The sequence below is a fragment of the Osmerus eperlanus genome, chromosome 16 (genome assembly GCF_963692335.1).
Source record: "Osmerus eperlanus chromosome 16, fOsmEpe2.1, whole genome shotgun sequence".
NCBI classification, from domain to species: Eukaryota; Metazoa; Chordata; class Actinopteri; order Osmeriformes; family Osmeridae; genus Osmerus; species Osmerus eperlanus.
The window spans coordinates 10,503,700-10,528,527 of record NC_085033.1 but is presented as its reverse complement, the minus strand read 5'-3'; the positions used below and the strand labels follow the sequence as shown (position 1 = coordinate 10,528,527).

General features: G+C 45.3%; 1 protein-coding gene across 1 annotated transcript; it reads left to right on the top strand.

Annotated features, from left to right (window-relative positions):
* Positions 1 to 3,902: 3,902 nt before the first annotated feature.
* On the top strand, positions 3,903 to 23,003 carry LOC134036382 (cadherin-6-like). Its single transcript, XM_062481308.1, has 12 exons — positions 3,903 to 4,011; positions 12,521 to 12,933; positions 14,914 to 15,208; positions 15,425 to 15,544; positions 16,692 to 16,865; positions 17,685 to 17,872; positions 17,983 to 18,233; positions 18,863 to 18,999; positions 19,117 to 19,238; positions 19,893 to 20,010; positions 20,581 to 20,832; positions 21,753 to 23,003. Exons 2-12 carry the CDS (start codon positions 12,652 to 12,654, stop codon positions 22,268 to 22,270), a joined length of 2,457 nt encoding a protein of 818 aa, XP_062337292.1. The 5' UTR covers positions 3,903 to 4,011; positions 12,521 to 12,651; the 3' UTR covers positions 22,271 to 23,003.
* The last annotated feature ends 1,825 nt before the right edge of the window (positions 23,004 to 24,828 follow it).

Here is a 24,828-nt window from a genome sequence, read left to right as displayed (position 1 = left end):
TGAGAGAGGATGGCCTGGCCACAGATGTTTGTTCGGATAGGAGAACAGCATTGGCTGGCAGAATGTTATCACCTCCATGCCTGTCTGTGACAACACAGTTCCATCTTGAGATGGAAAATGTTCACATCCTTATAACTCTTTCATACAGGAAATCGAGAATTAGAATGTACTCAACCCCGTCACAAAGTTTACCCCCCAAAAAAGTTAGGAGGTAGCCCCAGGTAAAGCTCAGCCCTTAAAAGGTTTAAGGGTACCGTTCATTGCACCTCTGAATAAGTTGTAAACCAAAGGTTGTTACCATTCCCTGTATTGTGTTCCTGTCTGGCTGTTTCTGACTGCTTGGGGAAGGGATCATTAGGGTGGTGGAGGTCTGAAAGGGATTAAGTACCAGGGATTTGTTTGGGATTTACACCCCCCTAACACCTGAAAGAACTCAAGACCTCACGCTATGGGCCTTAAAAGGAGGCGAGCCCGACGTGCCCAGAAAACATCCCTTATTTTACAAATAGATTTTGTTTTTCTTCTCCTGCCAAAAAGTATTTACGTGGTCTTAGAACGCGAGGACTTTTGATTGTAAGGTCTGGTCAGATTTTACAGGCGCTAGGTTTTACTTAAACTGTACGTCAGCAAATCCCCTCACCACCATCGCAGTGTGAAAAGAGGGATTTTCTGTCAGACATGAAGGGAGGGGTGGGGGAATTCTTATTTGCACTCAGAGGAAATTCATTTATAAAAACATTTGGCAACTCTGCGCAAAGGCGCCTATGTTTAAGTGACAGCCCTGTTGGCTTTTTATAGAACGGCAGCTTAGAGAGAGGCATTACATCTTTCGCTCCTCTTGAAATTGTCACTCAATAATCCTGCTTTTGGCAAAGAGGAACACAACTAGATTAATGGCAAAACCCCAGATTTGGGAATTATCAACAGAGGGGCAAAGTCATGGACCTCTTTAATACAGCCGCTCCTCTCCGTGTATGTGCTACAGTTTGCAAGAGTTCACCAGTTTTCATTCCATTGCCACGCCATAGAAATGACTTAGCATATTGGTATGGTATGAGTGCCAGTTCCCCCAGATAAAGACTTGAGGACTTGTTGAGGGGTAGGGCAGGGATTTAATAACAGTCGGCTATAACTGGGTCCATCTGTGGCAGCGCAGGGGGTCAGCAATCTGTCTGTGTGAAGTCCCTACTGTACTGGCTTCCCTGGAAAACACAGGTCCCATTTTTGATGGCTCCGTCTTTTCAGGGCTAAGCAGGGCTATGTAAGGGACACATTAGGTACGCTTTTCTACCTAGGGCTAGTCTTAGACGATAGGCTTGCTCTCTGATCGGCACATGGGGACTGCAAGACTAGATACACAAGGTAGAAAAGGGAATAAGGAGCCCTAACAAGGTTGACTTCGACTCGTTCCTCCATTGTGCAGGCTGCTCCTTCCCCATGCCTCCCTTTGTCCTCTTCCCATTCTCCCTCCAGACGTGACATGACAGGGTCTATGGAGGACCGTGTCTAATAGATTTGTCCCCTGCTGTAGTGATGTGGCCTGGGGAAGACGGACACTGCTCTCTTGCTGAGGGTAGAAATCCCGTCCTGTGTGAGAGGAGCCAGGGCAGATCCAGCCATTATCCCCGCTCAGCAAGACTGGAAACCCAGTCAGACCCACTTTTCTCTGTGGAGCTGACGAGTTGGTGTTTCTGTGTGTGTGTGTGTGTGTGTGTGTGTGTGTGTGTGTGTGTGTGTGTGTGTGTGTGTGTGTGTGTGTGTGTGTGTGTGTGTGTGTGTGTGTGTGCGTGTGTACGTATGTTCGTGTTTATGTGTGTGTGTAAACACAGTGCTTTCAAACACACACACACATAAAAGCAAGGATAAAGTTTACTTCCCACCAGTGTGTAAACAACAGTATAAAGACCCCACAATGCTAGGGTGCTAGGGATGTCTGGCATGTATATGTCTCAACAGACAAAAGATACACAGTAGATAAAGAAAAAATGGGTCACACAAATATAGACAGTTCTAGTCCTGGTCCCTGTTACTTACACAGTCAGTTCAGGGTGACTATGATATTCTCCTTGACATTGTCTTTGGTGGTAGAAAGCATTCTGTAAGCTCCAGCCAATATGCTGGTAGCGATTTAAGATGGATTACAGGTTCCTGTCCAAAGCTTAGCCGAATCCTCTGAAATATTTACACAGACAGACATTTGAATTCGAAAAATAAACAATAGTCGTGTCAAGTATTCTATTATCATTGCTCGTCTTGATTTTTTTTGTATAAAACCTGTCCAAAAGCAGCAGCATGTACCTGTCTAATTTACAACTGTTAGGGTTTTTATGGGGTTACAGAAACAGAATCTGCTCACAGAACTCAGTTATCAGTACTGACAGTACTCCGTGTTTCTTCATGTCAAGCATACATTTGGCATGTCAAACTGGGGACTTGGTGTTTGAGTTAACAAACAAACTCATCCATTACCCAATGTTTATCACAATCTGCTCTGCTATAATGTAATCTATGCTAAAACCAAGCATCATAGGGCATGAGCACTATGTCCATATTGGCTGGCTTTATAAGAGCATTGGACAGCCTTGTGAGATATAAACTGCCAGCACCATGTATGCATTCCACTTAATCAGGCAGTTGTTATTGGCGTTTTGCAAAATCCTCCACCAGTTGTTTTGAACTCTTTTAGCTAACTGTAGGCTATACATTCAAATATTTGTCTTTGTCATTTAATAAAACCTCAAACTCAAGTGTGTGTGTGTGTGTGTGTGTGTGTGCATGTCTGTGTGTGCATGTGTGTGTGTGTGTGTGCATGCCTACCACCAGTTTTTCCTTTTCTTTTTTTTCGTCCACACAGCTTTTCAGATCTCCCAACTTGCCCCTCGAAACCCAGCCATGTCAGCAGTCAAGGGTAATGTGCATCAGGCATGTCAAATATAGTCAATTTAGGTCATGTCAGGATTAAATCACATACAATATTTCTACTATGTTTAGTCTACTACCGTTTCCTGCTGAGTATATGGCTTCTTTACTGCACTAGATCATGCTCTGCAGGAAGGTTTCAGCGTTCAGAAATGCACCCACATCTCAATCATATTCCTCAGACAACCACTAACTTTTTTATCTCTGGAAACTTCCTGACCTGATGGCTGTGATGAAGTAGTAAATGAAGCAGTCTACATGGCCTTTCCTTTGTCTTCTTTAGTATATAGTTCTCTTTAATTCTGACAGATCTAGTGTGGTTCATGGTTGCTTAGAGCATTGCCCAAGTGTGTGTGTCTGTTAGTATGTGTGTGTGTGGAGGAGGAGGAGGGTTGCTTTGACTACATTTATTCAGCAGTGTAATATATGGCTCTTAGCCTTTGGTTGCCCGTGGTGGGAATCTTAATGAGTTCTGACTCTAGCTGAGTTCACTGAGAGAGAATTGCTATGTCATCAACTGTGACCAGTTGCTATCAAATCCAGAGCGCCAAGATGGAAAAGAAAACTGACCACAATCCAGACCAAACTTATTTAATGTGACACAATATACATATATGGTATGTGTGTAATATATAAACATCTATCGGTGAACACAGCTGGCTGAAGCTATAGGCTGTTCCGGTTTGTTAATGTGTTAAAAAATAAACACTCCGCCTGTTTCCATATGTTAATTATCTTTCAAAGGGAGGCTATACGACTATACCAAAGTGTATAACAAAAATATGAATTCGACTTTATTTAACAAGACATAGGAATATGATCTTGAATTTGTATTAAAGTAACGTTTCAGATAAATGTTTCTTTTTTCATTGCCTGCAAGTCTAACCTGGACCAGTCCGAAGCGTCCAATCAGAAAACGTTTCAACTTCTAGAGCGAGAGAGCAAACTGCGAAGTGATGTTCAATGAGAGAGGGGGGAGATAGAGAGCGCTGGCAAGTAGGCGGACATGATTTGCTTTTAGTGTGTCAGTCGCATCCAACGGATTCACACAACGCAACATTTGATTTAACTTTAAAATACTTCAAAACGGTGGTAAGTCCGCTATCATTGTTTTTCACTTTACGAGGCTTTTGATGGCTATGAATTTATTTATTTTTAATAATAGACCTGTCCAGTTGCTGTTTTAGAATCTTAGAGTTAACGAGTATGTATTTCTGCTGTTTATTCACGTTATAGGCTATGTGATGTATATTTACAATAGTGTGGGGTTAGCCAGGTAGACTACAACTCAAAAGTGGAATAATAATCTCAGTGACGTGAGTCTTTCAAAAATTGATTTGAAATTGACAATATATTGCTCTCACTTGTAGCCTACTTGGTCTTTGGTATTTTCATTGCAAAGCCTTCATCAGAATAACATGGGAAACGCAGTGCATTTTCATGAGTTTCTTTCAAGAAATAGGCAAATAAAACATCGTTGACTTGTGAGTTGTGAGATAAAAATATCCGTCTCATTAGAGCATCCTATGCTAATTCCTTTCTCTTGAAACAATAATGCTGCGATGTCTTATGAATTCAACTGAACTTTACGGGAAAGTTGCGAAAACTGTTTTTTTGATTTGCTATCCCGCATAGTCTCCAATTTTCCGAGTCCTCCGTTGAGTTTTATTGATAGACTATTGCTGGGGAGGTTGCGGGTCGATGTTAGGCTACTTTGCATGTGACAGCGGGCAATTGAACCCAACTGTAGCCTGTAACCAGCCCATACCCAAGCTTTTGCTCTTCAATACTCCTGTAAATATGTATTGCTTTGATCTGATGGATTAGACAGTCCTATGACGGTGTGTGTTATGAACGCTGATGAAAGGACGGCTAAACGCCCCAAGCCCAAAGGATTTAACTTGCAGTCTTGTAGCCATAGAGTCGTGAGTGATCACAGCAAACCACAATTATCGCTTCTCCGGTGGATGAAATTATGTTTTTAAAATGATTTGGTCAACCCTGATCAATGTGACCATGCCGATATATTGAAATGTTGATGTTAGCCGATTTGTGCAACAGTAACTTAATAACAGTCTAATGATGACGCTCTAGCGTTATTTCGATGTTCTCTCAGAAACAAGTGTTGGCTCGAGGCAGCTCCGGACGGAGCGGAGCTGCAATTTTCCGCATAAGTTAACTTGTGTAATAGCTTTGTGAGAAAAAAAAGGTATGTTTAAATTCCATTGAAGAGAGGCAGATTTGATCAGTGGCCAATTTTGTGACCAGATAGTCTCGCTTTCCCATTAACTAGATCACAGTGACCCATGGTGCGTTCGAACCGCTTTCCTCGGATTGCTTCGAAGGATTGATACGCTCATGTCCTAAACGTTGATTAAAAGCAATTTGAAACTTCACGTTAGGGAAGTAGCCTATGATCTGTTAAAGGGTTTTGAGCGATTGCTTCGCGTTTATTCACCGTGCTCTCCTGTGGTGGTGCCAGAGCGTGAAAAATTAGGAAAATGGATATGTTCCCAAATTAATTACTAGAAATTCTTGAAAATAAAATATTTGAAAAATATTGATCTTGGGATAGATTTCGTACTTGCACGTAGCGTACGTGTATGCACTGTTATGCGCCTTAATTCCCTGTGAAGACGTGGAAGGTGTAGGTCTTACCTGATCCGTCTGAAAGTAAATGGCGAATGGGTATGTAGGGGACATTTTAGTTTTCAACTATATTGGTTCAGTTGTTCAGTAGCCTGCGATGTTGTTCAGTGAGTCATGGACATCCCTTAATGAATTAAGAATGAGTTCCAGCTCACCACCCTGGCATGAATCACAAGGAACTAAGGCCTGGCTTCTACACTACAAACATCGAGTAGCCTGTTGGCTGACACCACAATTCTCATACCATTCCTTCATCTTCTATAAGACACCTGCATTGTAAGGTAGTCATGCTGTAATAGCCTACTGGTCAAATCAGTGGAAAGATCACAGTGGTTAGAGCACGACTGTAGATCAAGAGGTTGCATGTTCCAAACCCTTCCTGTACTGTGTGTTGCTTGGGATAAAAGCATCTTCTAAATTATTATTAAGATAATTATTATTATTGTCATAACATGTTTTGTGATACATGCGACAGAAAAAGTAGCATTATACTCTCAATGGCAAACACACTCAGCCACAAAATGATTAAATCCAAGTGCACAGATACCACAATGACATCATTTCATTCAATTAAATTAAAGAGTCTCTGTATGCAAATGAGCACAGTCTCTAAACAGGTCTGCATGTTAATTAGGCTGCATGCTTTGACACCTCACAGGACAATGAGTCATTGTCCTGAGTGTTTGTCAACCTACTGAGGAGTGCGATAACATTGAATATCACAGCTGGGTCATCATCAACTGTTACACTGAGGAACTTATCTGTTAGGTTCAGTGTGGCATTTCCATCTTCACAAAGGCTTTACCTAGACACAAACAGGGTCAGTTATCCCGAGGAGACAAATCCATTCGAAAGCTTTTCTGGTTCTAGAACATTTTTACAAAGAAAGGTTCATACCAAGAATCATTTTTGTCTGTTTTCTTCCTCCTATCTGAACCGTTAATTCTAAATAATAAAGAGGTCACCTCAAGCATTGTGTACCTTGTTCAGGCTGCTATGTGTACCCCTGAAAACGAACGTGAAAAGGCTCCTCTGTAATGAGTCACAGGGAGGTTGTCCACAAATGAACAGTTTCTTTTGACAAGCAGTCATCGAAATCTGTCCACTGAAAAAATGGTGGTTGTTTAGAGTTTGTTGAGCTGCTCGCCTTGAACTGCTTCCTGTGCTCGATTTGACAGTGGCAGCAATTATGTCTTACTTGAGACAGCTCTGTTTGTACACAGCTTGTCTGAAGCGGAGACTAACATTGTCATTGGATGTCACCGGGGTTTTTAACACAAGTCTGTGATTGAGTAAAAAGAGACTGAAATAAGGAAATGGGTGTGCATGTGATTGATAATAGAGTTAAATAATGTGTGACAAACAATAGTCATTAGGCCTACCTTATTAACCAGAAGTAAAAGTAGGGGATTTTTAGTTTTTCATAATTTTTTCATATATTGTGTAAACAACTGAGATGAACAGGTTGTACCTCAAGGCTTAGTCTTATTTGCTACAAGTCTTATCTTGTATCCCAGGCTGCTGTGAATGTGATTTCAGGGTGTAAAATACACAGTTCTCAAGCTGTCCTTTCTAAAACAAATGAATAGTTTATGTCGTCTCTCCATGTCTTCCTCACCCTAAGGCTAACAGTCACCCTAGTGTTAAACCCACATCTCCCAGTCTATCGCTTCCCCTACGTAAAGTTTGGTGTGTTTGTTTGGTTTGTAATACGCACCCATGATCAGGTGCTGACAAGCTTAATTAACGACCGAAATAGACATGAGGACGGAACGAGAGACAGATCTTTGTGAAACTCGTCTAAAATGTTGCTTGACAGACTTACGCACCACCCAGCAACTGTGGCTGTTTCCCGATACACACACAAAACGCTGATTTGGAACAAATATTTGGGAGATCGTGTTCATTTCCGTGTTGACTCCATGCGGTTTCGATCTCGCGTTCACTCCTGTTGTGTGGTAGCAGTACACAGCAGGACATGGTACAGTCCCAGGAGTCACCAGACGGCTGTCTACAGTGTCTCATACCATGAACTGCAGAAGAGTTTTCTCTGCATTGCAAAGATAAAGCAGAGGATTCACCAAGCCTATGGTGTTTCATGAGCAGTGTGAGTGACATCACTCAAAGCGCCCAGCATCACTCCCTATGTCTTATAATCGCTATGACCCCTGAACCCTGAGATCATCTGGTGCTTGAATTGACAGTGGCTTCTCTCTTCATTAGTCTTCATGTTATCTCTTTTACCCGTCTCTCTTTCTTTCTTTCTTTCTCTCTGTCTCTTTCTCACACTCTTCTCTCTTTCTTTTACATCCTCTCCAGCTTCTTCTCTCTTCACCCGGCTTGTGTTGTGTGGGAGTTCACATCATGTAAAGTACTATGGAAGGTCTCGTATATTGATGTGCCCTCCAAGGCAAGTGTTTATCCTAAATTAGAACATAAATAGACCGGTAGGGGATGTCTCTCTCCGGTTCAAACAGCTTGAAGCACTGAGCAGATGTTGTAGAGGTGGTTTGAAACCCTTCTCTGGTAGCCCTGCAGAAATGACCATTTGGTCTTGTGGGAGATGTGTGTGTGTTTGCACTGTAAGTCACACTCACACACATGCACACACCCACACACACACTTACACCCACACATAACGATAGCTGAGCCAGACGTTTGCTCATTTGCATTGCAATAGGGCACAACATTCCAGTTCCTGGTCACAATACAGCAGGCAAGAGAGAGAAGCCCCATGTAGGCTCCCAGCGAGTTCAACCTGCCATAAAACTGCAGTTCTCACGCTTTCTCCTCCGAGAAACACCAAATAAACACCTTCTAAACAAACTCACAAGCACACAAATAAACAGACAAAAACACAAACACACGTATACAATGCACACAAAGGCCCAACAGGAAGCCTATTTGGAAATGCTATAAAAACACACACACAAACAAATAAACACATAGGATACACACACACAACAGAGGTAGAGACATCACTGCAGTGTCAAACACCAAGGGCACCGAACCAGTGGATATGTTTAGTTTGCTGATTGTGAACAGCAAAATAACCAGACCAAACCTATCCAAACCAGTCCAAACCAGTCCAAACCAGGCTAAATCAGACAAATTAAACAAGACCAGACCAGACTGGACTAAACTATACTATTATAGAGCAGACTAGGCTAAACCAGACAAGGATGTGAACCCATACAAGATGAGAGAAGACACAGTCATTGTCTGTGTCACAATGTTGTGTTCAAGGTACGTTGGAACCCCATCTCTGGCTGCTGCTTACGTAAGAAGGACTTCCATATGGTGTGAGCGCTGGCCTGGGACAGTGGCTGCTCCGGAGAAACACATGGCCGTCCTACTGAGGAAAGCGAGAAAAACACACAACACACACACTTAATATCTATTATCTCTCCCTGTTGAGATTAGGGCATGTTGCTGCAGGGATTATGGGGGATGTGGGGTGGGGCAAGGGGGGCAGGGTAAGGGATTGTATGGGAGGGTAGCAGTTTGTAGGGGTGAGAGGGGGGAAGATGGGTGGGTGAAGGTGAGAGGGGAGGAGAGCGTGCGGGTCTAGGGCAGTTGGTATTGTGGCCCATGTTGAGTGGCAGTGGCCAAAGCTTCTGTATGAGAGGTCCAATAAGACATAGCAATGCAGATCTACAGCACTAAAGAATGGATGTTGAATTCCCTTTATTTGAAATGTCATTTGATTTCATTGTGTACAGTGATTACACACTATTGTGTACAATCATAGCTGGAGCTGAGCTTGTCGATTGGCTCCATTTAAGGAACCAAGAAGAACTCGATTGATTGCAATACCTGAATCTGTGTTATAAGCAAGCTGATGTCATTGTGTATGCAACCTTGCAGCCCACAGTATAGACTCATTTTCCCCCTATAAACAGACTGATCAATAGAAATTGATGACCAAATCATTGTAAGTTGATGACCACCGGCTCATTTCATGAAATGCTGCCTGACTGCCTGGTTGGGTGGCTAGGCTCCCTGGCACTTGCAGTAGTGGTAACTTGAGATCAGTCCAGGAAATATTGCTTTCTTCTGTGTACAGCGTTGTACTCCCTGAAACATCCATTTTGCTGCAACCAGAGAAAAACGACTTAAAAGACTCCATACAAAAAGGTAGACACCAACTCCTACATACATTTACATTTAGCAGACGCTCTTATCCAGAGCGACTTACAGTAAGTACAGGGACATTCCCCCGACGCAAGTAGAGTGAAGTGCCTTGCCCAAGGACACAACTTCATTTGGCACGGACGGGAATTGAACCAACAACCTTCTGATTAATTGCCCGACTCCCTAACCGCTCAGCCATCTGCCCCCCATGTGTAAGTCCAAAGTGATCGTTGACATGTGGATTGATCAAATGATGTGTGTCTGAATATTCTAATTAAACAAAGTGGGAGGTGGAAGCATAGCTCTTCATTAGCAAACTGCAGACTGGGTCTGTTCCTCAGATACCGCCGGGCATGAGCTGCCCTTATACTACTGCCCTTCCCCAGTGTAGAAGCCGGTCTGCCTACCTGCCTGCCTGCCTGCCTGCCTGCCAGTCTCTCTCTCTCTCTCTCTCTCTCTCTCTCTCTCTCTCTCTCTCTCTCTCTCTCTCTCTCTCTCTCTCTCTCTCTCTCTCTCTCTCTCTCTCTCTCTCTCTCTCTCTCTCTCTCTCTCTCTCTCTCTCTCTCGTGTCACGCGTGTGACAGCCTGTGGATGATGACATTCTCCTTTCTTCACCTCTAATTGGTCCTGTGGGAGTCTTCAGGACCCACTACGGGGCTGTCGGCTGTGGCAGGGCCACATGCACGCACACGCACACGCAGTCTCTCGGCTCCCCTTCCCACACACAGTCACACACTGACACCCTCACCGTCGCCCTCACAGGTGTGGCTGGTCCTGGTATAGTCAGGCCGCCAGCAAGCACTCTCATAGACACACACACACACACACACAAACCTTCACACACGACACCCTACCCAGTCCCCTGGGGGCCAGTTAAATCCCCTATGGTAGATGTGATGTATTAAAGTCAGTGAAGCAGTGTGTCCTGAAGGTCAAGGTAAGAACCACCAAGGGTGTTTTTTTTGACCTGCTGTCCACAACAGAAGAGGAGTCTGTGTCTTTAACTACAGTATACAGGATGTATTTAGATACAATACAAAATGGCTTATTCAATGGAAGCTAAAGTACACACAGAGATCCATACGTACTATACGCAGACATTTGCATTCATGATAAACACACACTTTAGGATGCCTCCAGTTTCTTTCATGTGTGAATGATGTGTAAATGAGTTAATCAAAGTCTTTTGTTGTGGGACACTTTTGTGTGTGTGTGTGTGTGTGTGTGTCCTCTATGGTGTTGCATTCAGGTGACTTCCCCCAGCAAGATGTTGTCATTGGATTTAACAGGTCACAGAGCTGTGGAGGAGCGCTCCTGGGGCTTGACTAATAGGGTTCTCCTTGTGCATGCACACACACCCTGCTCTCGCACACTGTACACACATACGCTCACGTATAAATACACACATTTTACTGCTCCAGTTGGCTAATAGCAATGTAAAGGATTTGTCCCTGGGACAAAAACCCACTCTGGGCTAAAGTCCCTTCAGTAACTTCCCACCCCTCAGTTTCAAACCTCCAAGGCATTATAAAGCTGACTGATTCTGACAGCTAATCAATACTGTCTAGTATCTGCTGTGACCTGATTCAATTAAGGCCATTCATAAAGCTAGCCTAATGGTTTTAATGGATGGAAAGGTAGAGCAGCAGTAGCCTCAGAGTGGAAAGGAGGAATGTTTTGCTTGTTTCACCATCATAATTACACTGTGATTCACTGCCTCAGCGTGTATGACTGTGTGTGTGTGTGTGTGTGTGTGTGTGTGTGTGTGTGTGTGTGTGTGTGTGTGTGTGTGTGTGTGTGTAAGCGTACATGTGCGTGTGACAGAGAGGGAGGGCCATGTTGACCCTTGTCCTTCGGGGCTGATGGAAATAAACATGTTGATTGCAGTTCAGCCAATGACAAGCATGCACGGTTGACCAAAACAGGAGATCTGGACTGAGCCTGCCCTCTTCACCCACCTGATTCTGAATTGATTGGACTGGTTCTGAAGCACTCTCAATAAAAGGATAAAGTGGATGACTCAAATGTAAATCTAAACATTGCGATGTGGGTCAACCTGCTGGTAAAACACTGAGCAGGAAATTGATTTAACCTCTGTCCTCATACTCCTGCCTCACACATAGTTTCACCACTGATGGTTTCAATGACAAGAGAGAGGCTGGGAGTCTTGGGAAGGGTATACATTATGTATGTGCATCATGTGGGCTTGAGGGTTTGAGTATGTTCGGGCTTACAGTAGTTTGATCTGGTCAGGGCAGGTACAAAGTGCTGTTAGCCACCATATAATTTGCATTCTATTATTAAGATGTTGCATAGCCCAGAGCTTTGATAGCTGAAAGCACCATAAGTCGTGTAATTGCTCTGTTAGCGGTTCTGACCTGCAAAGTGGTTCATGTGACGTGAATTCTGATTGATTCATTGATTTTTGTGTGTTTGAGTGCAAAGGCTTTTAGTGGTTGCAGATTAAAGGCTGGTTTATATCAGAGGCGGGGTGGGGGGGTCTCTGCTCCCAGGTCGTATTCACCCATTACATGACAGGAACAGTTTCTATTGATTCCTAAACTATAATTGAGTCCTTGAAGTGAAATGTTTGAAAGTTGACAAAGATATCTGAAAAACCTTTCACAGACAAGCGTCTCAAAAAGGTTTTAAATTGTTCTCATTTAAAAATGGTTGTCTGTGATTATTTTTTCATATGTGTTTTACTTTTCAGTTCAACTATAAATGAAACTATAAACCCAAAACTACCAGTTATATCAAATAAATATAACTACAAAACGTTATATATAAATCTTCTCTCTTTTTTCTTCATCAACAGGTTTCCATCCATTCAGAGGAGGGAGTATGAGGGAGGCTTCCCTGACAGAACCTAAACATCTGCACAGATAGAACACTCCACCAACACCATTGAACAGAGGAAAAAGAGAGAGAGAAAGAGAAGACGCCAAGATGAGAACGGTCTTGCTGGTCCCTCTGTGGACCACGGTGGCCCTGGCCCTAGTACTGTCTGTGCCTGTGCAGACCATGTCTCTCGTCAGCCAACCAGAGACTGATGCCAAGCCAGCGACTGGAGGGCTGGAGGTAGCAGGGGACCGCGTGGGGCCAGTCCCCCAGAATGATGAGCGCTTCAGCGAGCTTCAAGCTCTGAAGCGTGTCCGACGAGGCTGGATGTGGAACCAGTTCTTCCTCCAGGAGGAGTACACAGGAAGTGATCACCAGTATATTGGCAAGGTGGGACCTGCAAACCAGTCAAGGCGAAAACGATATGCAAATGCTGTAACATGTTTTGGGGTGATGTTTGAACAATATCAACTAAACACCTGTTGCAATGCCAACTGAAACACACAGTGGCTCATAAATACAAAACACAAGGTATCCATCAATGCCTAGGACTGTGGTAACCCTTCAATCTCAAGACCACCCATTAGGCAGATGAGAGAGGAGGAACAGTCTAGTTCATGGGATACTTTAGGCCTGTAGGGCATAACGTGTCAAACCAAAACTGAAAGAGATGCATGATTGCCTGAAGAAATGAAACAGTGCTTCACTGTGTACCCGACAGCACGAACAGCGTGAATACTATTATTTCTACCTTTTGAAAAGACCAAACAAATCGAGCTCCAACCTGAGCTTGTGAATTTGGGTTTTGGATGTCTTTATATTGGACCCCCTATGTAGTGTGTTTCATTGAGGGCAAGGTGGATGGCAGGATGGCTGGATGGGGTCTGGTGCAGGAGATGAGAGACAGGAGAGTGAGCGTGTAGCTGCAGAGGCTACAGAGGCTCTGGGCCCTCCAGCCCGGCATGTTCTCACAGTCAGACTCTCAGACCAGCCGCACACACAGTAGGTCTCGGATATGACATGATCAAAGAGGCTGGAGATATAGAGGGAAAGAGAGAGAGAGAGAGAGAGAGAGAGAGAGAGAGAGAGAGAGAGAGAGAGAGAGAGAGAGAGAGAGAGAGAGAGAGAGAGAGAGAGAGAGAGAGAGAGAGAGAGAGAGAGAGAGAGAGAGAGAAAAAGAGGGGGGGGACAAAGAGATGAAGAGTGTATGAAAAAGAGATAAGGTAGACAGGTGGAAAGAAAGAAAGAAAGATAGACAGGAATGAAAGAAAGAAAGAAAGAAAGAAAGAGCTAGGACCGAGTGTGTGTGAGCAGGGCAGGGTCTCTTTTCAGAAAGCCCTGAAGAGAATGATCCACCTTGTCACAACCCTCTTTTTCTCCACAAACCTGCCGTGTTACTGCACATATAATGAGATGTGCTCTGTCACATGCTCTGTTCCAGTGTTGCCTCTTTCCCGGGGATATATGTGACAGAGTGCGAGTGCATGTGTGGCTATGTGCATGTGCGTGTTTTTGTGCCAGATTCATACATATGTAGGAGTTTGTGACGGCGTCACTCATGGTGGTGTTGACTATAGAGATGACTGCAGTGACATTTGTACTTCGGAGCACCGATCTCGATGTGCGTGGCGGAGTATGAAAGCATAAGCTTCGTACGTGTGGCTGTAATGGCCACGGGCACAGGAATACACTGTATGATAATGAGAAGGCTCGACTGTGTGCTTGGGGGGGAGGGGGGTAAATCTATGATCTATGATCATTCTTCTTTGCCCGTGCTGAGGTGTCATGCCTCTGTTTTATTTTCTTTCAAAGACACTTCCTTCTCTATCCCCTCACCACCGTAATTTCCCTAGAGTGGGTTTGTTCTGCAACCTGCTACACTACTGCTCGATGTGCTGGTTCGTAGCTGGACCTGGCTCGGGCTTTCAGAGATAATGGATGGGAGGGTCCAGTGAGAGCTCAGGGACACATATCGACCGCTCTGATAGCTTCTCTGATTGGACAGGTGACGTATGGGTGTGATACATCTGGTGCAGTGGAAGATATAGTTAGACGACTAGAGCCAGAGGGTGGGTGTAGGTATGATGTACATACAGTCACACAGGGTTCATTTGAGAATCAAGGAGATCGCCTGTGTTTGATTAGAGTGCAGGCTGTCTCATCAGAGATCTGGTTGACTGTGTGTTGATTCTGCCCTTGTTCTTTGGATCAAACGGTTCTTAGATCAAAATCTTCTAACAGGTTCTAGCCACCCCAACCCCAAGCAGACGTGAAGGTTGCCTACAACCTTTAGCCTTTATCTCATAAAGCTAGCTCAATCTTAGCTAAATATGAATGTGCTGACTCTGTGTTGTGTTTCATGAACTATAGCTCCAGTCAGACATGGACCGGGGTGACGGCGGTGTCAAGTACATCCTGTCTGGTGAGGGCGCGGGCTCTTTGTTCGTCATTGACGAGAAAAACGGCGACCTGCACGCCACCAAGAAGCTGGACAGGGAGGAGAAGGCCTTCTACACCCTCCGGGCAACTGTGGTGAACAGGAGCACAGGTCACAAGCTGGAACCGGAGACAGAGTTTGTCGTCAAGCTCCACGACATCAACGACAATGAGCCTAAATTCGCTAAGGAGGTCTACACCGGAACAGTACCAGAGAGGTCCAACATTGGTGAGTCACTCACGATATCTCCATCTGGTTGTTTGATTTAGGTATGTGTGTCAGAAATATTATTGATTGATTAGTATTGAAGACATTTGATAAATCTCTCTCTCCCTCTCCCTCTCCCTCTCCCTCTCCCTCTCTCTCTCTCTCTCTCTCTCTCTCTCTCTCTCTCTCTCTCTCTCTCTCTCTCTCTCTCTCTCTCTCTCTCTCTCTCTCTCCCAGGCACGTCAGTAATCCAGGTGACCGCCACTGATGCTGATGACAGCATGTACGGAAACAGCGCCAAGCTGGTGTACAGCATCAGCCAAGGACACCCTTACTTCTCTGTCGATCTCACCACAGGTCAGTGGGCTTGCGTAGCGGAGGTGGTTTCGAAAGACCAGGCCGGTGTGCAGGGACAGTAACACAGTGTCAAGAGATCCAGGCCGAATGTCTTTGGCGAGGATGTATCACGCTGCACCTGTAGTTCCTCTCCTCTACAGGCCTCTCTTTTCTTCCTAATGACCTGTCTAGTGAAGAGGATGTGAGAGTGGACTGCCCCCTTGCTTTAGTGAAAAGAAAAATGAATGTCTCGATGAAAGGAATTGTGTGTCTGTGTGTACGCGTGTGTGTGTGTGTGTGTGGCAGGGAGCGGTTGATGTATTGTAATGCACTACTCAGAACCGGGCCATTAGTGCATTCCCAACCTCCATTTTCACTGTCTAAAGCAGAGCGACGACACATTTAATCATTTATAATGTGCACCCTGGAAAATCTCCTCCACTGTTCTGTGTTTTAAACAAAAGGGAGATGGCCTCAGAAAAGGCTGCCAGATTATGACAAGGCTTAGCAGCGATATGCCTGATCCCAGTTGTGACATGCCAGAGGTTGTCCCTGTCACACACACACACATTTACACACAGACAGGACTTGAAAGCCTAAGAGCTTTGGAGACGAGAAGAGATGGGTCCCCCGTGGGCTCGGGGGTTAATCTCTAAAACAGAAGCTCTTATTCACAGAAACGCTCCGACAGAAGCTATTGTACGAGGCAAAATGACCGCCTGACTGGCAGACTGCTTCGCTTCTGTCCATGTCGGGCAGTACTCAGTGTATCATGGACGCTTAGAGGAGGGAACAGCCCCCCGCTCAGCTCCGCTCACGGCTGTGTTCAAACATCCTACGTACACGTTACCTGTAAATGATCTGTTGACGTTCGTGGAGAAATGACATTGACGCTGTTAAACATGGATGTCAAACGCAATGTCGTACAATTTTTCTTAAAAAAATTAAATTAAATTAAAAAAGATACAAGAAGGAGTTCATTGTGGAACGTAGTATGGAATGAGAAAACGTACCGCTCGCAGAAGCCTGTTCTTTCGAGCTAGAGTATAGTGTCCTAGTCACAAAGAAAGGGCAATGAAAGCCTTCGCTGTAGCTTCACATACTGTAGCAGTGAGTGGTCGATGATGTGGATTCACTAAACTCTTCAGTTTGCTCGTTTTCTGTGTAGGCGTGATCAGGACAGCCTTGGGTCCTGATGACATGGACCGGGAGCAGCGCGAGCACTACCAGGTGGTGATCGAGGCCAAGGACATGGCCGGCCAGAGGGGCGGCTTGACCGGATCCACGGTGATCAACATCACTCTGACCGATGTCAACGATAACCCACCACGCTTCACACAGAGTGAGTATTAATGTTTCGCACACTGTTTTTATTGACCAGGAAAAGCCTGTATTTCCCCAGAGACCAATCACTGGGAGTACTCCCAGTACACTTTGGAATTGGCAGGATGAAACGAGGTCCTCTGGGTGTGGGCTTCAGCTGTGCTCACCCCATGGGGACGTCATTCAGAACTGTCTGCTGCACACAGTGTCATCTCTCAGCAGAAGAGGTGGTAGCTGAGTGTCCATCGAGAATGAGGACATGATTAAACAACCACAGTGCTGGCCCAGTTCACAAAGTCATTCAGTTTTTTTTTTTTTTTGTAATCCAGATTAAATCAACAGAGTACTTCTCTCCCCCTCTCTTTCCTCTCCTCTTTGACACTCTCTCACTTTCTCCCGCTTCCCACTCTAACCTTCTTTTCCTCTCATTCTGACACTGCCAATGTTTTCTCTTTCTTTATTTCCCTTTCCTCACCCTGTGTTGTCATGACTGGCTGCTGTCAATTGATTGCACCCGGGGATCTGTTGGACAGATTGCTTTGGCATTACAAAATAAGTCCCTTCATGCTAGATGGTAGAGGGAAGGCTGATCACAAACACTCACACACATACATAAACACACACACACTACAGTTTGAGGTGGGACGTGGCTGGGAGGACCATTCGCCTCTTTGTATTCAGTCCTGTCGGAGACAATATTCACACTCTTACATGTGTTCCACGGTTGTGTAACACTGCCTTTTGGTTCAGGCTTCAGAGCAGGAGTTGTCCATGGTGGTAAATCACACTGAATGTTGAACTAATGTTCTTCTGAATGTGTGCGTGTCAATGCCTCCAGGCATATACCAGTTCAGCGTTCCTGAGTCGATGAGGGCAGGGACTCCCGTGGGGAGAATCCGAGCCACAGATAAAGACATCGGCAGCAATGCCGAGATGGACTACACCGTAGTCAGCGGCGACGGCATCGACGTGTTCGACATCAGCACAGACAAAGACACACAAGAAGGAGTCATCGCTGTTGTCAAGGTAAATACCATCCGCTGCCAGTCAGCATCTAGACTACACGGACATGTGTCACGGCACAATGCCAGTGCTCCAGCATCAGTTGGGTTGGCTAACTCTGCGGCGTTCTGCAGCCCCTAGACTACGAGAGGAAGCGCTCGTACACGCTGGAGATCCAGGTGCAGAACACGCAGCTGGACTCGCGCTTCCTGTCCGTGGGCACCAAGGACATGGCGACGGTGCGCGTCAGCGTGGAGGACGTGGACGAGCCGCCGCTGTTTGAGCGGGCCAGCTACATGATGGAGGTGAAGGAGGACGCCGCCGTGGGCATGGCCCTGGGCTCGGTCAGCGCCGTGGACCCGGACGCCTACCGCAGCCCAGTCAGGTATGGAAAGAATGTTCCGGAACGTCAACTCTTCAAGTCCGACCTGCTGGCTAGCACGCGGTGCCAATCCTAGGCTAGAATTGTGGAAAGGCGTCATAGAGGAAGATGTGTGGGTGCATGTGTGTGTGTGCTTCCTAAACCCACCTGTGAACTGAGCAAATTAAATCATGGTCCCATGATCCCTAATTATCGGCTTGTTGCCACCCTCATGGGTAGTCAGGTAAAGGGCATCGAGGTGAAAGAGAACCCGTCCAGGAGCTGCCACAGGCACACTGTACTCTGTATCTAGTTGCTCTGTTGCTCTGTAGGGATCTGTCCCTCCATCTACCTGACTGACAGGGTAGGCAAAGTAGACAGAGAAAGAGAGACTAAGAGGTAGAGAGACTTTGAATAAGAGCAAATTACATATTACCACCGTAAATCGAACCCTGATGACATTCTTTGTTCTCATAGCGCTGCGGTACGAGCAAGAGCTTAGGTCAAGTGGAATCAACCCCACTCAAGGGGTTCGACTACATTCAAGAATAACTCTTGACTGCATGCTTCACGGCACACTCCGCCTCGTTCTTTCTTTCTCTCGCTCTCCCTTTCTCCTCCTCCCTCTCATTTGGGGTCTGGGCTTCTTGCAGGTATTCGATCGACAGGCGCACAGACCTGGACCGGGTCTTCAACGTCCACCCGGGGAACGGCTCCGTGTTCCTGCTCAGGTCTCTAGACCGAGAGGAGGCGGCCTGGCACAACATATCCCTCATCGCAACAGAGTTCAGTGAGTGACCTGTCCCAACGACATGCCTATGACTTCCAGCGCACTGATGAGGCGCCAACATCCTCATTAGAGTGAGGATCCAACCTGATGGTTGTGTGTTTCGGTCTCCTTTCACAGACAACCCCCGCCAGACCAGCCGGGTCCCTGTGTACGTGCGCGTGCTGGATGTCAATGACAACGCGCCCGTCTTTCCCACCATCTACGAGACATTCGTCTGCGAGAGGACCAAACCCGGCCAGGTATGGACACCTCCCCTGATGAACCCCTTACAAATGCTCTCCACGTCCATGTGACAAATGCCCGCCTACGTTTATATACTCACATGGTGCTCGTTAGTACTTGTAACAAGTGTTAACCTGGTCATTGAAGTGTGTTCCTAGTACAATACCACAAAACCATCTATTTGACCACAAATAGGGGGTACATTATTACCAAATACTACCCGGCAGGTTTGAATGCAGGCAGTCGGGTGTCTATTAGTCCTATAGCGTCTCAGGTGGCTGTGACAATAAGACATGTCCATCATTCCAGCACATGCATATGGAGATAAAGCTTGGTGATGACAGCCCACCCATCTCCTGCTGTGTGATTGGTCCCCTGGGCCCTTCTCTCTTCTTCTATGGTGTCTGATGAGCTAATCCGTCATAGAGGATGACAGGAAGCTGTCACACATCAAGGACGAGTTTGAATAGGTGGCTCATCTCCTCTCAGACTCTTTCATCCCCCCATCCATCTAAAGTCATAATTCATTTTGGAGGAAGGAATCAAGCCAACCCTGCTTCCCAGTGGAGTGCACTCGTGCGTGTGTGTTTGATTCTCTGTTCACGTTTGGGACTGTGTCCTGTAGATGAGGAGGATTTACATGAGGTGTGTCTCTGTTGTCCTGTGAGCAGAAGATCCAGACGGTGAGCGCTGTGGATGCCGACGAGCCCCAGAGTGGGAACAAGTTCTTCTTCAGCCTGTCCCCAGAGGCTAACTACCGCAGCAACTTCACCGTCAGAGACAACGGAGGTGGGTAGATCCCCCCCCCCACATACACGCTCCACATTTCACACATTTACATTTACATTTAGTCATTTAGCAGACGCTCTTATCCAGAGCGACTTACAGTAAGTACAGGGACATTCCCCCGGGGCAAGTAGGGTGAAGTGCCTTGCCCAAGGACACAACGTCAGTTGGCATGACCGGGAATCGAACTGGCAACCTTCGGATTACTAGCCCGATTCCCTCACCGCTCAGCCATCTGACTCCCTCCCTTCACACACCTAGACTTTCACACACCTGCTTATTGACATGTTCACATCACCACCTGGTGGGTTCAGTGATGTCATTGTGTTTTTGAGGGATAAAATTATATTGGGTAGCTGCCCAATGTCAGATTTTAGAAGTGCATGCCATTTGTTGTATAACTGCCTTAAAAAAGTTACAAATGCCCATCTAAATATTTTGTCAACAATGCCATGGACAACAATTTTGCAGTTATCTGAGCAATCGAGGAAGTAAATAATTTAACCATGACAACAGTCTGTCCAATGTGTCCTCCAAGTTCCACCTGACACAAATATTGTTGTCACCGAGCAGATAACACAGCAGGAATACTCACACGGAGAGGGAGCTACAGCCGCCTCGCCCAGAGCATCTACCACGTTCCCGTGGTGATGACGGACGGTGACTACCCGATGCAGAGCAGCACGGGCACGCTCACGGTGCGCGTGTGCACGTGTGACCGCGAGGGCAACATGGAGCTGTGTAATGCAGAGGCCCTGACCAGCTCAGCTGGCCTCAGCACCGGAGCCCTCATCGCCATCCTGCTCTGTGTCATCATACTGCTAAGTGAGTACAGCGTGTGTGTGTGTTTGTGTGGTGTGTGTGTGTGTGTGTGTGTGTGTGTGTGTGTGTGTGGAGCTGTCATCATCATCCTGCTGTGTGCTGAACGATGGCAAGATGGCTGGGGGTGAACATGAGTGTGTGAGGGGGTGGGTGACATGATATCTGAAAGCAGAACCATCAGGGGGTTGTTGAAACCAGCCAATGGGTGACATGAAATCTTGGCACTCACAATCAAATGGATTGCATACTTTAAATTATGAAAATGACAAGAAATACTGAAACTTTTAGTCAGACAAAAATCTCAAGGTTTTACAGATGTCATATTACGTATTTGATCTCAATCTTATTTATTATTTCCACATAGCCATGACCTCCATGAACTCAGCCAAGCGTCATATTTTACAGATTGCACACAGGAAAAAGTGCACCTTGAATATATGGAAATTAATACAATAGACCTGTCACCTTTTCTAAATTACCTACAATCCCATGGGATGCTGATCTATTCAGCAAAAGAGACTGAGAGATGGGATCTGGGTTATGCATGCATGAAGCAGCTAGTGCTCACATGGCGTGTTCACTGCAGCATGAGAGCTGAGTGACCAAATGGAACCAACTAGCCCTGAAAGGCAAAACACCCATCCAGCCTAATATACCTCAATTCTTTTCTTAACCTCTCTCTCTTTCTCTTTCTCTCTCTCATTGTCTTTGTCTCTCTCTCTCTCGCTGCCTTAGTCTCTCTGTCTCTCTATCTCTCTTTCAGTCTCTCACTCTCTCTTTGAGATATGAAGACCACTATGAATGAATGTTTGATGAAATGAATCATTCCAGTTTGCCATTTGCAGTGATCACGCTGTGCATGGGGTCGTTTTGGGCCGATAAACCTGATGTTAAGCTCCCCTCTCCCTCCCCCTCTCCGCCAGTGATCGTGGTGCTGTTCGCAGCCCTGAAGCGCCAGAGGAAACAGGAGCCGCTGATCATCTCCAAGGAGGACGTGAGGGACAACGTGGTCAGCTACAACGACGAGGGCGGCGGAGAGGAGGACACGCAGGCCTTCGACATCGGCGCCCTGCGCCACCCCGACGCCGTGGAGGAGACCAAGCAGCGTCGCGACATCATCCCCACCGACACGCTCCTGTACCCGCCCCTGCGACGCCACGCCGCCACGCTCGCCGTCCCCACGCAACGGGACAACGCCGACGTCAGGGACTTTATAAACCAGAGGGTTCTGGACAACGACAGTAACCCCACGGCCCCGCCCTACGACTCCCTCGCCACCTACGCCTACGAGGGGGCGGGCTCTGTGGCGGAGTCGTTGAGCTCATTAGGCTCCTCCTCCTCCGAGGGTGACCAGGACTATAATTACCTCAGCGACTGGGGGCCGCGCTTCAGGAAACTGGCAGACATGTACGGGGCAGAGGACAGCGACCGAGACTCCTAGCTAATGCAGTTCCAGTACAACACTCATACACACACAGACACACACACTTAAAACACCTACATACACTCTGCAGACATAGTGACTCTGGACAGGCTGAAGAGGAGGATTAAGTCAGCCGAGTATTTTTTTTACTAAGTGCCCTTCTGTTGCCCTGGAAACTGACGGCCATTGTCTTTGATGTCCGATACGTTGGGTGTTTTCAGTTTTTTTACTCTTTGTGCTAAACAGTCTTCATAGACAAAGTGATTCTCACTTGGAAGTTCTGGGTTACAGAAAAAAAACTTTTGGATTTATATCGTTTTCTGTTCTCCCAGTAAATTGCATTGAGATGAAAAAAAAATATTTGTTTCTCAGTGCTTTATGTCACTGTCAGTATTTTGCCAGATTGCTAACATTTGATGTGGATTTAATAGACATTGTGACACTGATTCAGTATTGTGAGAACAATATGTTGCTGGGCTTCACGTTTGCTTAAAAAATCTTGAGAGACACTTCTTATGCAACAGTGCTTAGTTTAGGCTGTATTACAGTAGCCCACGGATTCTGCAACACTCCTTTCTTCAACCCCCCAAACTTTTAGAGCACAACTGCAACATGTCAAACCTTTTGAAAGAAGTAGTTAAAAAGAGAAGACAGTACTGTGCATAACCAACAAATTACTATTACTGACCCCAAGTGTTTACAGGAAATCAAGGAATGCAGTATCCAACAAATACCTTGTATAGCTTTTAAACTGTATATGCTACCTTATTTAATTAGCTCACACATTGCACATTTTTGTTCTGTATTTCAACTGCTGTCACCAAGGTAAAGAACTGTAACTATTTTTATGAACAGAGACATAATTAATTTGTGTTGTTGTGTTTACACTGTTCCAACAAGCAAGTTCAAAACAAAACAAATTCATTGTTTTTACCGGTAAGGCTCTGATTTTTGCTGGGCAGCTAAAGCATGTACTGTGGCAGACAGCTCAGACGGTTGAAACGTTTGTTTTCATAGGACAGAAGGAGAAATAGTAACTGTTTCTTGGAAAGCATCATGGAAAAGGAACCACTATTAACCAGTTCCTGGACGTTAGTGAAAAGTTAGTTTTATTTTATTCATGGTCATATTCCCGTTGATTTGCATATCGTTTTTATTTTGTTCTATTTTGGTTTTGGTACCTGAACCGGTCTCTTTTCCTAGTTGGCACATCTTGTAAAGGCTTAAGTTCACAAGTTTTAGTTATTTGATTGTGTTTGGCCACGTAATGGGAAGAGGGACACATGTAAAGGTCCTCCCCGGGCTTTAAAACCCTTCCCAGGAGCACGCCTGGCGAGACCGTCATGCTACCACACATGGGCACGAGGAAGAACATCTTTTGCTGTACTTCTCAGAAAAGTCCATAATCTGACCATCGGGATATTATAATCTGCAAGAGGTTTGTAAACCGCCCAAACAGCACAGTTTAAAACTAAAAGCTTCATATTTAATTTAGCTCCCAACTGAAATTATCAACCTTCCTGCCTAGACCTTGAAGACCTTGAAGAAGTGAGTACTAAGTGTACACGTTACTGCAGGACCGTTTACTTGCATTTTAAGTGGCGATAAACCTTTTGGTTCCTTGAAAGAAAGCAGAATTAGTCATGCCATAATTAATGACAAATATTTGTATGCTGTATTGATCTATCAGAAATATGATGGTTGGAGTGGTACTGCCTTTTAAAAGGTTCAATATCAAAGAGAATTATTTCAATTGAAGCCAAAATTAGCATAAATTATTGCTTTGCCACATTAAAAGCATTGGTATGTTAGACTGTGTTGTCAGTTTGGTGCAGCAATTGGTTGGCTATCAAGGTGTTTGTCTGTAAGATGTTCTGGTGGTGAATGAAACTGTGAACCAGTCAGAGCTGCATATTGTGGCAGTGATTCAGGAGCTTAGACGATGTTCATGTAAACTGCTTTTTTATATTGTTGTTCTTTTTTTGTACCAAATATTTATAGGACACACAACAACAATGATGATGATGATTAATTGATATTCTTGAAAACAAAAGATTTACAGTTTTTTGATGTATTTTGGAGGTGTACAATTTGATGTGGGCAGTCAGAAGTCTTACTATGGTGTTTAAATGTTTAATTTTATCATAATAAACTTTTACAGTAAACCACAACAGAAGTGTGGTCCATGGTTCATGCTTTAGAGAAAAAGGAAAATGCTCTTTAAGCAGCAGCCAATTTAGACGAGTGCTCGTTTAACTAATTAGAGTAATCCATAATTTGATTTTAAAGGTGAACCATTAATCTGCCAAATCTGATTCATTTACATTTAGAGAGAGCTGATTCATTAGAGGCTGACTCTGACTCATTTACATTCAGAACCAGATGATTCATTTAGCAACTGATTGTGGATGATCATAACCTGAGCCAGATGGTGCTATTTCAGCCAATGCCTGTGTTAATTGAATCATTTTAGACCTTTGCCATTGTGTAATTTGGTATCGTTTCTCTTCTGTTGATGACCCGCCTTTTTCTCTCCCTCCATCACTGCATCCAGATGCAGCAGCTGCAGTTGTAAG

What these genes read in the sequence shown, in the direction of transcription:
- LOC134036382 (XM_062481308.1), top strand. Translation starts at nt 12,652, where the DNA reads ATGAGAACGGTCTTGCTGGTCCCTCTGTGGACCACGGTGGCCCTGGCC. An exon ending in CTCTGTCGATCTCACCACAG is followed by an intron (nt 15,545 to 16,691) that starts GTCAGTGGGCTT and finishes TTTTCTGTGTAG; the next exon opens with GCGTGATCAGGACAGCCTTG. An exon ending in CACCGTCAGAGACAACGGAG is followed by an intron (nt 20,011 to 20,580) that starts GTGGGTAGATCC and finishes GTCACCGAGCAG; the next exon opens with ATAACACAGCAGGAATACTC.